General features: G+C 37.4%; 1 protein-coding gene across 1 annotated transcript in view; it reads right to left on the minus strand.

The window, feature by feature from the left end:
- pax5 (paired box 5) overlaps nucleotides 1-18,306 on the minus strand; it is a 39,152-nt gene that overhangs the window by 11,361 nt on the left and 9,485 nt on the right. Inside the window, exons 4-6 of the mRNA XM_073842652.1 lie at nucleotides 17,383-17,447; nucleotides 14,198-14,323; nucleotides 221-402 (exon numbers count right to left, since the gene is read on the minus strand). Of these exons, the coding sequence (XP_073698753.1) occupies nucleotides 221-402; nucleotides 14,198-14,323; nucleotides 17,383-17,447 (373 nt within the window). The remainder of the gene's footprint in view (nucleotides 1-220; nucleotides 403-14,197; nucleotides 14,324-17,382; nucleotides 17,448-18,306) is intronic.

Raw genomic sequence — 18,306 nt, forward strand, 5'->3', positions numbered from 1 at the left:
TATAGAGGAGACATCAGCACCAGCGGGGTCAAAGCCCCAGCATTAGCTCAGAGAGGTGAAAGGTCAGCGTTAGCTTCAGTGAGGGGGTGCACAGGTCAACAGCAGGGTTGGGAAGGGGTCAAGCAATACTGGCAGCCAGGCAAGGGCAAAGCGTGAGCTTTCAGAGGAGGTGCATACAACCACCATGGCAGGATACACACCCCTACCCCCCAGCCCTTACCTGGGCGGGCTTGTAGCTGCTGCTGTCAGGGACGGGGTAAATGTCGGGATAGGGCTGTCGATCAAAGACATGGTCCAATACCTCGAGCTGCTGCGGTGTAAATAGTTCCCCTCGCATCTGCTTCCGCAGGAAGTCCCGCCCCGAGTGGGCGTGGCCGTTCGCCAAAGGAGAATCCTGTAGAGCTGGAAAGAGATTCAAACAGATTTCATGAAGCAATACAGTACAATGTAGCATTTACAAAAGTGGGATATTTAAAAATAAGACACAGAAGCTTGGGTTATATATTTAGTGAAAATAACTGTAAACAAACTTTACTATTATAGTAACATTAAGTGAAATTTTGTGGGAGAAAAAAGATCTGATGTCAATAGTGTAGCAATGTACTGTATAAACTACACCTCACACAGAAGTCACTTTTAAACCAAGTGTGACAAATTCACATGATCAACTTGAAAGCAGAATTTGTATGGTCATACAGATTTGGAGTGACTCTATTTCGGACCAAAAGTTTGACGAGAAATTATAAATTCATCATTGTTTTATTGTAGTTTGCAATGTAAACAAATAGGTGCTTCTTCAGCTTTTTCATTTACTTTTCAAATGGCTTTTATATCTAAATTTTATTGTTGAACTCTTTTCCCTGGCCCAGACTTTCAATCTTAAAAAATATATTTTTATGTAATCTAAAAAAAGTTAAAGAACATTTTTTGTATTTTTATTTATCTATCTATAGTTATCTGTCAGTTTACTTGTTTTCAAAGGAAATAACAGGGCATATTTTCAAAACTAAAAATATTGGGCCTCATTCATGAAACACGAGCAGAACAAATTTTTGTGTAAATCGCTCACATAGCCATTCTGATGAAAGTTCTGAATTAAAAATACAGTTATCCCCCAGTTTACTCGTTTTCAAATGAAACAGCAGTGCAAAAAAGTGTGGAAATATTGGACCTCGTTCAAGAAACATGAGCAGAATTAATTTTTGTGTAAATCGTTCATATTTTCAACGTTCCCTGATAGCACACATACATCACAGAGATGTATATTTGACGTCTGCATTTACATCTGGAAGACGTATTTTTTAGATGGATTGCTCATCTGCAATACGTCTATGGGACATTTCCTATCAGATGTCAAATAGACATCTATTAGATGTCTTTAAGATGTTTATGATTTATAATGTATGTAAAACGGACATCTTACAGACATCTGTCAGCTGTTTGTACACAGCAGATGCTTTCCAGATCAAGTGCTCTTTAACAGACATCTTGCAGATGTATGTGTGCTATCTGGGTTACATAGTTCCCTGATAGCACACGTACATCTCGGAGACGTCTATTTGACGTCTGCAATTACATCTGCAAGACGTATTTTTTAGATTGTTTCCTCATCTGCAATACATCTATGGGACATTTCCTATCAGATGTCAAGTAGACATCTATTAGATGTCTTTAAGATGTTTTTGATTTATAATGTATGTAAACGGACATCTAACAGACATCTGTCAGCTGTTTGTACACAGCAGATGCTTTCCAGATCAAGTGATCTTTAACAGACATCTTGCAGACGTACGTGTGCTATCTGGGTTGGTCTTTACTATATGTAAATGGTGCGAAAAGTGTTCTGTGTTCTTTTTGGCAAACTGATGACTCTGAATATTGATACACTACTGTATATAAGTTGATAACTGTAAAACGCAGTGCTCGTCACTGTCACTTTTTACTCAGCCATCCAATCAGTGGAGGAGGGGCGTGACAAATACTACACCGACCAATTATTACCACCCTACTTGTACAACAACCAAACAACAAAGTAGTTAATATTGCTGGTTTCTTCATTTTTATATCATGTCCACGAGTTAAAGCGACACCAATAATGTAATATTTAGCCCCTGGAATGCTGATTTTCCCAGGGGAAACTTGTATTTTACCCCCCTGGAACAGAATTTTTACTGGGGGGACCCCCCTCGAAACAAGATTGGCTACTTTAGGGCTAGTTTTAAGTAGCAATTGGGGTTTTGTTGTGAAAACCTGGAAACCCTGCTTAGTTCGCAAAAAAGTTTTAACGCACACTTGAGGGGCTTTTTGACTTGTGAGAAGAGTTTGATTTTGAGCTATAGGATGGCATAACCTGACTAACCAGCAGTCTGATCTTGTTGCACAGCATCTGAAATGTTGTTAGAGTCATTCTCAATTGCCAGAGCAAAGTTTGTCAACAAAGTATTTCTGTACAATTGGCTCCATGAACTGTCTTACATGACTGGCTTCCCAAACATTGTTTCATCTACTTTAGTGCAAGTTTATCAGGAAGTAATGACTTTGTTCTCTTTAAATTGTCGAATGGAATCGATGCTTATTCACAAATGTTATATGTGACATTCCAACTTTGCACAAGTAAAATTTGCACCTTTGGATGGAGACTCGGCTAATTAAACTCTCTGCAAAGGGTCAAATTGGCTATATTTTGCCCCTAAAATTTTGATGAGAAATAGATTTATATCGTGATCTAAACAAAAGTTAAAAAGTATTTTTTGGACATCAAAAATTACAGTTGTCCCCCAGTTTCTTGTTTTCAAAGGAAACAAAAGTGTGAAAATATTGTATATAAATTGTTGAAACAATATCTTTTGTGTTTCACAGGAGAAAGAAACTCATGAAGGTTTGTGACAACATGAAGGTGAGTAACTATGAAAGCAATACGGCCACATATATTTGTAAAAATCGGAATTATTGCAAAAGAAAATAAAGTTTTTCAAACGAAAATTGTAATAATAGTGTATCTAAAACAGTATAGCTACATCCAAAATATCTTATGCTGTGTGCACACCAAATGCAAAGTGAATATTTTCTTCCCTTTATCGCTATAGATTACTTGTGGAATGTTTTCTGTGTCACTCGTGTAAATAAAATCATCACATAGTGCTCTCCTCCATTTTCTGATACAACCAGACATGCCAAACTGCATGTGTCAATCAGCTCTCCACTGATTGGCAACTTTCATAGAAGACGCGATTGAGGCGTATATTGCGTACTTGTGGCAAAATTGTGTCATTTGCATCGCCCAGTCTTTTGGCATCTTTGCATTGACTTTGTATGTAATCTACTCAAGTGAATAATACATTTTCGCTTTTGGTGTGAACACACCGTCACACTCTCGATGAGCACTTCAGAATTTTGCCAGAAATCATTCGGGTACTTACTGTTTTATGAATGTTATTAATTTATTTATTTGTTGTCTACTATATAGTAGGGAAGTGGGGATGAGGGGCCTGACTAGTAGGGGTTCTAATGATTCTAATTACATGCCGTTAAAAAAAAGAAAACAATAATAATAGTGACTTTTTTCTTTTTGTCATCATGATCATAAGATTAAGTATTTGGACTTTTCTGAAAAGACTCAAGTACAAATACAGGCACACAAACACAGATTCTTGGACTTATGTCCTCCTCTCTGAGTGAGTGTTAAGGCAGCGCGTGAGTCAGTTATTACTGGGCTGTTGAGTTTCTGAAGAGACAATTATAAGAGCTGAGAAAGCTACAGCCCTCAAATGATTACAGGGAGAGAAAAAGAGAGAGAGAGAGAGGGATGAAAAAAGAAGAATAGAAACGAAAATCCCTGATATAGAGCCAATTCATTTCTTCAAAATGCCTCTGAGAGGTTATTCTAGGGAGTTAGAGTCAGAGGCCAGAGCAATCCCCACAAGACGAGAGAGAGAGAGAGAAAGAGAGATACGGAGGGATAGAAGGATAAAATGACAGGCAGACAAAGCAGCTATCCAAACATTCCCTTTTCCTCCTTCATTTGAACACAGAAATCGATCCATTTGAATGTGAATTCAGAATCAGTTTACTGCCGTCTGTGCTTATTTAAATGAAAGACCTTCTAGTCTCTGACTCGCTGATGGCGTGCAGGTCCCATGTGTCTCTAATACACCTCAACGCCAAGACTTACCTCAACAAAGCTTAAATGCTCTCTCTCGCTCTCTCTCGCTCTCTCACTCACACACACAGAACACACAGAGAGTGTATGATCTCCAGTGTTTTGACCCTCTTAATCCCAGCGGTCAGTGTGTCTGATAGAATTCAATTGATCAATCATGTCTGTGAGATGGCACCATTTCAGCAGGTTTATTGCTTTCCACTCTTCTCAAAGACTGTCCACCAACAACACGCACACACACAAAAGACGTCTGAAAGTGTGCCTCAGTGCACATATCTTGGTTTAAAAAAAAGGCAGTTTGTAAACTGCCACTCTCTGGAGTGTTTATGTGAATGGTAGTTTGTTTATGCATCAGTAGATGCCAAAACATCTGAGACCACTAGTGAAAATGCATTCATTTTGCATTTTTCTAATTTAATACAACACTTGTTGGCGAATGATATTATTTCGCTTAAAATGTTTATGTTCAGAAATTCATCATCATTTCTTTGTAACTGGTTTGTCCCCCTTTTTTCTTCTAAAGACGGCAGCATGAACCACACAAGTGTGATCATGTTGATGTTAATATGTTATCCAACATGATGACCTTCTTGTGCTCATCGGAAGAAAATATGACCTTTTGTTCATAGGAGTTCACACGATCAGAGGTACAAATTAGTTTTTGGATTAGTGACCTAGAAAAATAATTTAAATTTACATATATTATATTATATTATATACATCATTTTCTGTTATGTTTCAAAACCCTACAACTTTCTCTTTCCAGGTTTCAGTTAACCAAGTCTTCGATTTCAATGTCGTCTCAAGCTTTTGGGCCCCACTGAAACATCTATAAAGGTCAGTAAATTACTGTTAAGAGATTATGTGTGAACAGGACCTTTTTAAAAATATTTTTGAAAACAAGTTGTATGATTACCAATAAATTACCAGTAATATGCTCTGTGTGAACGCAGAATGAGATTACCGTTATATGAGTACATTCAGATTTAGAACAAGACGTCTACTCTGGGCCAATCATAACATTCGCATTTACTTTGCACTGTTTAAAGGAACACTCCACTTTTTTTGGAAATAGGCTCATTCTCCAACTCACCCCCAAGTTAATAAGTTGAGTTTTACCGTTTTGAAATCCATTCAGCCGTTCTCCTGTTCTGCCGATTTCACTTTTAGCATAGCTTAGCATAGATCATTGAATTCTATTAGACCAATAGCATCGCGTTCAAAAATAACCAATGAGTTTCGGTATTTGTCCTGTTTAAAACTTGACTCTTCTGTAGTTATATCGTGTACTAAGACCGGAGGAAAATGTAAAGATGCGATTTTTCTAGGTCGATAAGATTAGGAACTACACTCCCATTCCGGTGTAATAGTCAAGGAAGTTTGCTGCCTTAATATGGATGCAGCAGGCGCAATAATATCACGCAGCACCTGAAATTAGTTCCCAGCTAGGTAACTTCCAACGAGGAATGCTCCCTGTGCATGCAGTTGGTCACGTTGTGCTGCGATGTGCTGCGTGATATTACTGCGCCTGCTTCAGCCATGTTACGGCAGCAAACTTCCTTGACTATTACGCTGGAATGGGAGTGTAGTTCCTTATCTTGTTGGCCTAGAAAATCGCATCTTTACATTTTCCGCTGATCTTAGTACATGATATAAAAGCGTAAGAGTCAAGTTTTAAATAGGACAAATACCGAAACTTGTTGGTTATTTTTGAACGTGATGCTATTGATCTAATAGGATTCAATGATCTATGCTAAGCTATGCTCAAAGTGATATCGCCAGAACAGGAGAACGGCTGAATGGATTTCAAAACTGTAAAAATTAAGTCAACGGTAAAAGTCAACTTATTAACTCGGGGGGAGTTGGAGAATTAGCCTATTTCCAAAAAAGTGCGTTTAAAAAACATCTAAAGTTGTTTAATACGATGTCTCTGGGCCAAAAACAGCTGCATAAATATGAACGTTTGACACAAACATTAAAAAATCAACAAAAACACTGACTGTGTATACCCCTTCATGTTTACAAACACAACACCGGGAGGCGCAGCCGTTTAGAGGTCATTTATGGTTAATGATGTCACAGAATTTACCGGTATTTTGAAACTAATGTGTGAGTGGTGTTTTACTGGTAACAAGACGGAATGACGTTGCCTGTGTGAACAGTGCTTATTTGTATTTACCAGTAAAGTCATTCAGGTAATTTTATGACAATTTGCTGATATTACTCTGTTAAAGGGGCTAATAGCAACCTGATCTATTGACGAAAATGTACATGTGGGAACTTTTTTGCAAGAAAAGATGTGAAATGTCCACTGAGTGGTGCTAAAAGAGTGTTTTTTTTTCTCCCTGAAACAGATGAACATACAAATTATATGTTATGTGACGGTGGTTTTGTAGGTGTCACTGTTCTGACTTGAAATGTCCGTTGAGTGGCACTATAACTGTAATGCTCCGTAATGTTTTAAAATAACGTACCATCTGCACTACACCTAAACGACCCGATAGTAGGAACAAAAGCGTATGTATTGTAAAAAACGCAATCGCAAGCACTTCAGCTTGTTTTTCGATCTCTCATCTTTCCACTCTTTCATCGTGGGTCATGTTTTACATGGAATTCGTACCCATGGATTCCACATCCTAAGTCTAATTCCATGCCGGCAGAGTGACCGAGCAAGCTTGTTACAGCCGGAAAGTGAAACATATGGAGCTGTAGTCATAACTGTGTACAGAAACGATTACAAGTGCTTGCTGTTTTACCACCTCCAGTGTTCATTTCTGTTGGAAACTGCAGTGATATGTACTCATTGGTACGTATTTCGCACCTTGCGAAAAAGTTCCCACAGGTACGTTTTCGTCATGAGATCAGGTAGGCTAATAGGGTTGCAATGTATAAAGCACAGCTCACACAGAAGCCACTTTCTAACCAACTGCCAAATCAGAGTTACCAACTTAAACCCACTGTGAAAGCTATATGGGGAAATCTTTCACCCTCAAACAAAATTCCTATTTGCTGGATTTCTATTGAAATGACTAACCGTAAATGTATGTCCTCAAACACCCATATCCTTCTGGAATCACTTGAACTTATGAAAACACAGCCACTGAGTGTCAAAACAATGTTATGGACTTTTTTCAGTCGTTATTATTACACAGATGCGTGTTTATCTGTGACTGTTTGTGTGTGTGTTATGCGTGTAACTGTTTCACAGTGTCAGCCACCGTGTGTGAAATGCAATTTCGGACAGATCTGGAAGCCCACTCAGCCATATCAGAGCAAAAGAGAGACAGCAAGACGAGAGGTCGCCAATAAAGCTATTTTTCACCAAATTTAAACAAACACACCATACCAGCATCACGTTTAACCAACCTTCCTCGCGTTAAGTTTCAAACCCACGCACACAAACAGACTTATTGGTCTTAGGTATTCAGTTGGCCGGTGTTTCTCTGGCCTTTTGTCTTTCAGCCTCTGAACATGCTATAGGGAACCACTCTCTGTAACCAGACACAATACAGCCCAGCTGCATTCAGGGTTAACCCCACTATTCACACACACACACACACACACACACACACACACACACACACACACACACACACACACACACACACACACACACACACACACAGAAGGAGAACGGAGGAGAGGCATCTTCCTTGCTTCAAAAGCAGAGACAATAGCAACAATGAGATCACCGTTGTGCCCCCTCTGTCTCTTTCCGTCTTCCTCTCTCTTTCTCTCAGGGGTGAGGTTGAAGGTTTTTTGGGGGCAGAGAAAACTGCTCGGTGGATTCCTTGTGCACTTGATACACTTAGAGAGAGAGAGAGAGTGTGTGTGTGTGTGTGTGTGTGTGTGTGTGTGTGTGTGTGTGTGTGTGTGTGTGTGTGTGTGTGTGTGTCAACCTTGACAGATCAAAGTATGAGTCTCTGAAAGGGGGATACCAACCTTTAACAAATCCCACTGTTATCATCTATCCCCTATCCTCCTTCTCTCTCTCTCACTCCCCCTCTCTTTCACAATCCCCCCACCTTATTAAAAAATTTCCTCTATCTTCCATTCAGAATATTCCACAGAATGAACGAGATAAAAATGACTGAAATGAAACTGGACAAGAAGTGAACATTAAACGGCAGAGAAAACCACGTCTGCCCTGACTAGGTCCACTGCGGATGCAAACATCTAGGTGTGGTTTGTTAAACTGATCAGATTAATAACTATAAATGTGTATTCTTGTCGATTTTCCTTCATGTTTTAAAACTGTTACCTTAAAAGAAAGGTTTCTTTATTGTTTCAGAGGCAAAGAGAACATTGTCCGACCCCTCTGCCCCGTACCACAGGCCTCCTGTCTTTCTTTATTCTATTTCTCCTTTCCTCCACTCCTCCCCTCGTCCATTCCTCCTCCGTTCAGAGAGAATGGGCAGACACAATGCTTCTGTTCTAGAGGCCCCACAAGTCAAGTTCTCTCTTTCAGATCACTTCCCCTGGGTCAAAGGGCAACAGTGGGCTTTCCCCAAACACATATACACAACACACACACGCACACACTAAGCCATCCAAACCCTCTGTTACTTCCTTTCCTGCTTGTGTGCAGCTGGAAATCATAGTGTCTTGCTTCACTAAACATGCATTTCCTCCCTCTCCTTTTTTGAAAGCATTACCACTAAGCATAGAAAGTCCTAGTGTTACATAGATGCAATTTACCGAGGTATATGAAAAATGTCTTTATTTAATTTCTCACTTTCTCAGGGCTGGGCCAATTTCCCAATTCGATTCCGATTCGCAAGCTCACAGTTTGATTGAAATTCATTTGGGTATATTTCAGTTGTATTTGCATACACATTCTCTCTTTGCTAATTATGTAAATTATACAGGGCAATGAGTAACTTTGATGAGACTTTTATTCAATTAAACTATTCATTAGAAGAACTGGCTAACAATAGTCATTCATTTTTGGAATTGAGCTACACTGCTTGTGCTGTATGTTTTTGATTCACTTGGTAGTTCACCCCAAATATGACAATTCTGTCGTTAATTACTCACCCTCATGTCGTTCCTAACCATTAAGACATATTCGTAATGCAAATTAAGATATTTTTGATGAAATCCGAGAACTTTCTGACCCTGCATAGACAGCAACGGAACTACCACCTTCAAGGCCCAGAAAGGTAGTAAAGACATTATTAAAATAGTCCATGTGGTTCAACCATAATTTTATGAAGCTATTAGAATATTTTTGTATGCAAAGAAAACAAAAAAAATGACTTCATTAAACAATTTCTTCTCTTCTGTGACAGTCTTCGACACGCGTTCACAAGAGTACTACGACACATGCGCGTGGTGCTGCTGACGCAGGAGCCACCATTCTGACAAAGAACATCCATCTCTTTTAGTTCGTCTGTATATTCTGGTTCAAATAAGTAAAGCTAGTTGTAATCTTTTCACCTAATCTCATGACGAAAACATACTTGTGGGAACTTTTTCACAAGATGCAAGACAATACCGCCATGTATGTTTTGTGCCATATTCGATGTGATTAGCTAGAAGAGTTTTAGTTTTTTTCGCCGGAACAGATGAACGTACATATGGTATGTTTATGTGACGTTGGTTTTGTACATGTAACTGCAGTTCTGACTTGAAATGTCCATTGAGCGGCACTATAACTTTAATGCTTTGTGACGTTTTAAAATAATGTACCATCTGCACTACAGCTAAACCTACCCGATAGTAGGAACAAAAGTGAACTTGATGTAAAAACGCAATCACAACACTGTAAAAAGATTTCACTAGTTTCAGCTTAAAAACTTAAGTTCAGCAGCTGCTTTAAAATTTTAAGTTAAATCAACTTAAAACTTTAAGTTATTTCAACTCACGACAATAAAATTATTTTTTTCATTTAACTTCTGAGTTGAAATTACTTGTAGTTTTATGTTTAATTTAAATTTTAAGGCAGCTGCTGAACTTATGTTTTTAAGTTGAAACTGGTGACAACTTTTTACAGTGAAGCATGGCATTTTAGCTTGTTTTTCGATTTCTCATCTTTCGGCTCCTTCATCGTGAGTCATGTTTTTTACGGGATGCGTACCCAAAGATTTCACATCCTGTCCAATTTCGTGCTGTCTGAGCTACCGAGCAGGCTTGTTACATTCAGAAAACGAAACATATGGAGCTGTAATCATAACTGTGTACAAAAACGATTACGTTATGATAAAAACTAAAAAAGTGTTCACCGTTTTACCACCTCTAGTGTTCATTTCTGTTGGAAACTGCAGTAATATGTACGTATTGGTTTGTATTTCGCATCTTGCGAAAAAGTTCCCACAGGTACATTTTCGTCATTGGATCAGGTAGACATCTTCAGACATGTTACAAAGACTGTTTAACGTACAGTGTGCATTTTCTTCTGCTTATAAAAAGGTGTATCCAGGTTCTACGTCAGAATGCCAGCTCACACACATATGCATCAAGGTACTCTTATGAACACGGAAGAGAAGAAATTGTTAAATAAAGTTGTTATTTTTGTTTTCTTTGTGCACAAAATGTATTCTTGAAGCTTCATTACATCATGGTTGAACCACTGATGTCACTTGGACTATTTTAACGATGTCATACCTTTCTGGGCCTTGAACATGGTAGTTGCGTTGCTGTCTCAGAAAATAAGAGCTCAGGAAAAAAGCTCAGAAAATCAATCTGGACCCCTCACATCCAAGCCATCCCGTCTTTGAACTTTTACCATCTGGCCGGCGCTACAGAGCCCCAAATATCAGGACAACCAGGCACAAGAACAGTTTTTCCCTCAGGCAATCCACCTTATGAACAGTTAAAATCCCATTGTGCAATAAAAATATGTGCAATAATCTGATATTTATTTGCTACCACCTCCACCCTAAAACATCCCTGCATCTTCTATACTATCCTATTCCATTCTATCATCTATAGCAGTGTATAACTGTACATACCACTTATTTATTTCTCAGTTTGCTTTGCTATTTTTTTGTCTATTTATATTTACATATGTGTATTTTCTTATTCTCATCTTATTTTTATTGTCTGTGTGTTGTTGTTGTCTCTGTGTACTGGAAACTAATGACACTCAAACAAATTCCTTGTATGCGCAAGCATACTTGGCAATAAAGCTCTTGCTGATTCTGATTCTGATTCTGTCTATGCAGGGTCAGAAAGCTCTTGGATTTTATCAGAAACACATATATTTGTGTTCCGTAGATGAAAGATTTTATGGGTTTGGAATGACATGAGGGTGAGTAATTAATGACAGAATTTTCATTTTTGGGGAACTAACAATTTAAAAACAGCTCATAAAAGTCATTAGTTGCAGGAACTGGTCTACAGTGGTTGCCTTGTATGTTTCTGATTCACTAAAAAGAACCGTTTCATAAGACACATTCAGTGCAGGAATTCAATACTGTCAATACTGCTCACCCTGTGTGTTTTTAATTCACTGAGAAAAACTGGCTGAAAAGCTTAATTTGTTTCAGGAATCAGTCAACACTGGTTGTGCTGTGTGTTTTCACTACAAAGAATTGTCTCATAAGCATCATTCATTGCAGGAATCAGCCTACATTGATTTTACTGTGTTTCTGATTCGCTAATAAGAATTATTTCATAAATCGTTTACTGGTCGCACTGCATGTTTTTGATTCACTGGTGCACTGGTTGTGTTATGTTTGTTTTAGTATGCAGGTTGCATCTCAATCAGTCTTGTCTTGTAATTGTTTAACATTTCATACAAATGCAAAACTCACATTGACTTATTTTGCTGTAATTCTGCTGAAGCAGAGAAGAAAAATTCTTATTTTTGTTCATCCTACAATTTCTTGCACTCACAAAATCATGCACAGTCTGCACACTCCTTATCATGCCTTATGCTTTTTAACATTTGCAAGCAGTATAAGCTAGCTGCCAAAACTATTGCTCATGTTACTTTTTGCCTTCAGCAAACCCATGAGAACGTCCCTCGCTGCGAGCGCACAGACACACTCACATACTGCAAAACATCACAGCACTGACCACCCGCAGTTTCACCATGTCAATTAAACACACAAATTCATTTAGTCGCCCCTCCCTCTCTGCTGGATGTGATGTGTTGCATTAATTAAAGTGGCAGACGTCGGCCTAATTGGAGCTGGGATGAACGTTGATGTGTGTGTGTGTGTGTGTGTGTGTGTGTGTGTGTGTGTGTGTGTGTGTGTGTGTGTGTGTGTGTGTGTGTGTTCATCTAAGCCAGTAGTTAGCTTACAAAGTTACATTACGTTTCATTGCAATTATAGTTTATGCACATTGTTAATTTTACCTAGAGTATTATTGTATTACATACAGTATACACTGTAAAAACTGTAATAGACTCTAAAAATGCTATACTGTCAACCTGTCGTTTGGTTAACAGCAATAAATACAATTTCTGCAGGTTTTATTTTTACTGTAAATTTAAGTTCAGTACCTTTAACTCTAAAATGTTGCTACCATAATGTTTACAGTAAGGTTCTAGCCTCCACAGGAATGAATTTCATGTGTTAATTTTCCACCAAAAAAACAACTTTTTATCTCACAGTTCTGATAATTTTTTTTTTTTTTTTTGCAATTGCAAGTTAACATCTCGCAATTCCGACCTTTTTTAGAATTGTATGATACAAACTAAATTGAGTAACATAAATTCGCAATTGCGTGTTATAAATTCAGAATTGTGAGATATAAACTTGCAATTCTAAGAAATATAAATAAATAAGCAAACTAGCTGCCAAGGCAACATTTCTCATTATAAATAAGTTTAACTTGATGTACTAAATTAACTAAAAAAAGGAAATTGCAACATTTTATTTCACAATTATGACTTTTTTCTGACTGCGAGTTTAAATCTTACAATTCTGACTTTTTTTTTTCTTAGAATTGCGTGATACAAACTGTCAATTCTGACTTTTTTTCTCAGAATTGTGAAACATAAACTCGCAATTGCGTGTTATAAAGTCAGAAATGTGAGATATAAACTCACAGTTGCGTGTTATAAAGTTATGTCAGTTTTTCAAGCAATTTCTCAGAATAATTAGTTGCAATTGCAATTCTGACTTTATAACTCACAATTGCAAGTTTATATCACACAATTCTGATAAAAAAGTCAGAATTGTGAGTTTATTTCACGCAATTCTGACTTTATTCCTCAGAATTGTGAGTTTATATCTCACAATTCTGACTTTATAACACAAAAAAGTTAGAATTGTGAGTTTGTTTCACGCGATTCTGACTTTATAACATGCAATTGTGAGTTTATGTTTCACAATTCTGAGAAAAAAAGTCAGAATTGACAGTTTGTATCACGCAATTCTAAGAAAAAAAAGTCAGAATTGTGAAATAAAATGTTGCAATTTCCTTTTTTTATTTACTTTAGTACATCAAGTTAAACAAATTTAAAATGAGAAATTTTGCCTTGGCAGCTAGCTTGCTTATTTATTTAAAATTCTAGTAATGACATTATTTAATGGTTTTAATTTCAGTTTATTGTTGAGGAAACTTCTATTGTTGAGGTCTGGTGTTTTCATGTCATACTGTGTGTGTGAGTGTATGTGGGTGACATCTGGAGTTCCCTCATGTACTGCAGGGGTCTGCCAAGCAATGGCTTTTTAATAGACACATGTGCGCAAACACACATGCGTGCACGTCCACATGCACACGCTGTGCCTCCCCTGGATAGAGATGTTTATCTAAGACGTGCCAGCGGTGTCCAGTCCCCCTCCTACTCTCATGCATCTGTCAATGTTCAGCAACTTCCATCTGTGCTCTCTGTGCTTGTGTGCATGTATGTGAGTACACTGAAATGATGCTGTGCATAGGAATGAAAGAAAGAAAGTGGAAGAAGAAGGTTGAATAAAGGATGTAATTGATTTTTTGTTCTTTAATTGGTGGTAGACAGAATATCTCATTAGTTACTAAATGTCCTGGATGAAATAAATTCCCCTCATTGTGCAACAGCACAGCATGTTTAAAACTTAGGCTTCTTCAGTTTCCAAAAACAAAACACACTTATGGACTTACTTTCATCTCTCTTCCGCTTGCTTGCGTCGGCAGGTGAGCTAATTCCCAGAATTCCACTGATGGAGTAGGAGGAGCCTGCAGCGTCACTGGTTACTGCTGATACCTGGGTCACTGCCACTGTGGAGGCTAGAAAGTTACAAGTGGTAATGAAGACCAGAAATGTTTTTGGTTCCTAGTGACTTGTATTATATTGACATTTATATTGAACAGTTAAACTGCCCGCTGTTCTTCAGAGAAATCCTTCAGGTCCTACAAATTCTTTGGTTTTTCAGCATTTGTGTGTATTTGAACCTTTTCCAACAATGATTGTATGATTTTGAGATCAATCTTTTCACACTAAGGACAACTGAGGGACTCATATGCAACTATTACAGAAGATTTAAACGCTCACTGATGCTCCAGAAGGAAACACGATGCATTAAGAGCCAGGGGTGTAAACTTTTGAACAGAATGAAGATGTGTACATTTTTCTTATTTTTTCCATTTAGTACTGCCCTTTATAAGCTATAGAAGATACTTGCATGTTTCCCAGAAGACAAAATAAGTTAAATTTACCCAGATCTTCAAATTCAAAAGTTTTCATCCCCTCCCAGCTCTTAATGCATCGTGTTTCCTTCTAAAGCATCAGTGAGTGTTTGAACCTTCTGTAATAGTTGCATATGAGTCCCTCAGTGTGAAAAGATGTATCTCAAAATCATATAGTCATTGTTGGAAAGGGTTCAAATACACAAAAAATGCTGAAAAACCAAACAGATTTGGAACAACATCACTGTAAGTAATAACAGAATTATTCTTTTTGTGTTAACTATCCCTTTAATAAAGATTTATTTTCAAAGATTTCATAAGTTAATAAATATAAATCTATCTATCTTTGTTTTTATTTATATATTTATTTTCCCAGTAGTTGTCTTCCATTTAAAGTCCATTTTAGTCATCAGTTCAATTTCCAGGTAATGCATTAACTGAGAAAGTGTGAAAATGTCTCTTGATATTGACATGGGTTTCATGTGATTCTAGCTTTTGCTCGGTTGAAGCTTCCAGCCCAATGTCATTTGTTTATGTGTGGTATGTTCTTGAGTGTTTGTTTTTCCTTTCGGTTCTTGGCCTGGCATTTTTCCTGCCAAAGACCTTTCACCAAAACCTGCTGTCACTCAATTTTGGCAACGTGCTGGCGCCTAAGGATAAGACGCTAACAAGCTAACAGCTTTTCGACATGTCTGGCTGTCTGTGAGGTCTTGGCGGTAGGGGACCCGGCCACAAAGTCTTCTCTCTGTCAAGCCTTCATTCTCTCTCTCTCCTCTTTATCTCACTTCCTGTCAGCTGACGTACAGCCTGAGTGACAGTACAGTGGCCCCAAGGGGACACTAAGGTGTAGAGATGAGGCTAATCCCACATCCCAACAGACTGTGCTAAAATGGAGAAGGTGGGAAAAAAGAAAAACAAATCGCTCGGAGAAAAGATAAACGCCTTTGCTCACCCGCCGCTCTCGTTTGCTAACCAGGTGGAAAATGTAATGAATGCATATCCCTCCATTTTTTTGACTCTTGATTTATCATTTCAATTATCTGAATCTCTTATTCTTTCGCACTTTTTTCTCCTCGCGTCAAGGAATGGAAACCCGAAGCTAACGCTTTATATTCAAAATCCCTAAATTTCAATTTTCCGCCTGAGTATGAGAACTATTTATCATCATAATCTGAAGGAGACGGAGAACTGGCGAGCGTTGTGCGTGCGAAATTAATTTAGATTAAGCGGAGGTGTGCGATTATGAAGATTACTGACAGTGAGACAAGCGCAGTTCAATACTTTATTAACTGCCGACGAGAGTTTTCCTCTAAAACTGATCTCAGATGGATCATTTTTAGAGATTCCCCTTTGGTTTTTGGGGACATCTGAGTGTCAGAAACATTAAAGACTGGAGAGATCGAAATACAGTACAGTAAATATTTAAAAATCTCAATCTCAGTACATCTCAATGTCTAAGAGAGATACAGCCCTGCCTACGTTAGTGTTATAGGGTAACTAGTATGTTGAAACTTTCAGGAAATAAATGTTTCTGTTATTAAAAAAAAATAAAATCACATGATCTCATATGTGTTTCAACAATGTGTCAAACTGCTTAAATTTGATCAGAAATACAGATGTTTTTTTTAAATTATTATTTTATATTTTTGTATTTAATATTATTGCAGTTTAAAATAGTTTTCTATTTTAATATATTTTAAAATGTTATTTATTCCTGTGATAGCAAAGCTGAATTTTCAGCAGTCTCAGTTACTCCAGTCTTCAGTCTTACAAGATCATATATATATATATATATATATATATATATATATATATATATATATAGAATGATAAATGCTTTAATAAATAGAAAGTTCAAATCTTTTGTAACATTATAGATACCTTAACTGTCACTTTTGGTCAGTATTAATTTCTTTTAAAAAAGGATTATTTAAATAATTAATATCTAAACATTTCTATATATTTTTGAAGGCAGCGGCTATTTAAAAGTGAAAATAGCACTTAAAATAGCACATATATTTTTTAGTGATATGCTATTTACACTATGTTAAAATAGCAGGATTTTCTGCTATTTATACTATTTATTGCAAATAGTGGCAATTATCTCGCCTCAGTATTGTAGTACATTATAAAACAGTATGCAATAATAACGTATTGCGTGTAAATTAGAATTTAAATTCAAATTTCCAAATGGTTGCCACCTTATTGGGACAATATAAACCATGCCTACACCTACCCTAACCCTACCCAATACTATTTTCACATTTTTGATTACTTCCTTAATTTTAATTGAAAATAAATGCCTTAAATGTGATTTAAAAAAAAGGGAGGAAAAAAGTTCAGCAAAAGATGGATTCGAACTCGGGTTGATCGCGTCAAAAAGACAGCACACGCGTTAACATCTACGCCACTGAAGCTGTTGATAGACTATCGTCTTTTGTAGTGTTGACTAGTCCAATCACACATTGGTGGGCGGAGTTAATGTAAATAGCCTCTGCCAACAAGGCAGGCTATGTGCACTTAGTGTAAATAGACACTTGGTAAATAGACACCCTATTCAAATATGGTACTCCCTATTACTCCAACCAAGAATGTAAGCGCTGCATCTTAAGTAGTGTAGTTTGAAATATGACAAAAATAGATGTGAAGTTGACTCTTACCTAAGTTATGGGCAGAGACAGGTCCTGACTGGCCAGGTGGTTGCTGGACTTTAGTGCGAATGATCCTGCAGGAAAGTGAAAGCAAACAGGCATTATCATGTGTTTAAGGTTTACCATGCAAGGTGCTGTGTGTAGGGATGTGTGTGTACTGTATATCTATTAATATAAGTATGCAAGCATGTGTGTGTGTGTGTGTGTGTGTGTGTGTGTGTGTGTGAAGTGGCTCATGCAGGCTGACATGGCAGCAGAGTCTCACACTTCCTGCATGGCTGCTCAAGCAAAGCACCTTTCCCCTCTCCTCCTCGTCCCTCTCTCTCTCTCTTTCTCTCTCTCTCTCTCGCTCCCTCTCTTTCTTTCTCTCTTGCTCTCTCTCTCTTAGAAAGGTTGTCATTGTACACATGCTGTTGAACCAGTGAGCTGGACACTGCTCATGAATATGTGTTTCTTCTTACGCCACTGACTCAGTCTCGTTGTTTTCCCTTATCTGCGTCTCTTACCCTCCATTCTTTCTATCTCTTCTTCATGCATTGCTCTATCCCTTTTCTACTCATTATTTGAAAGAATAAATAAGTTTTCCACCGATGTATGGTTTGTTAGGATAGAACAATATTTGGCAGAATCTGAGGGTGCAAAAAAATCTAAATAATGAGAAAATCGCCTTTAAAGTTGTCCAAATGCAGTTCTTAGCAATGCATATTACTAATCAAAAATTAAGTTATATTATAGATATATTTAAGGAAACATGATCTTAACTTAATATCCTAATGGTTTTTAGAATAAAAGAAAAATCAATCATTTTGACCCATATAATGTATTTTTGGCTACTTAAATGCTACTTGCATTTTTTTTCTTATGTCTTCAGTCTCTTTTGCTCACCAAGGCTGCATTTATTTGATCAAAAATAGCATAAAATCAGTAATATTA

Source organism: Garra rufa, chromosome 6 (assembly GCF_049309525.1).
Source record: "Garra rufa chromosome 6, GarRuf1.0, whole genome shotgun sequence".
Classification (NCBI taxonomy): Eukaryota; Metazoa; Chordata; class Actinopteri; order Cypriniformes; family Cyprinidae; genus Garra; species Garra rufa.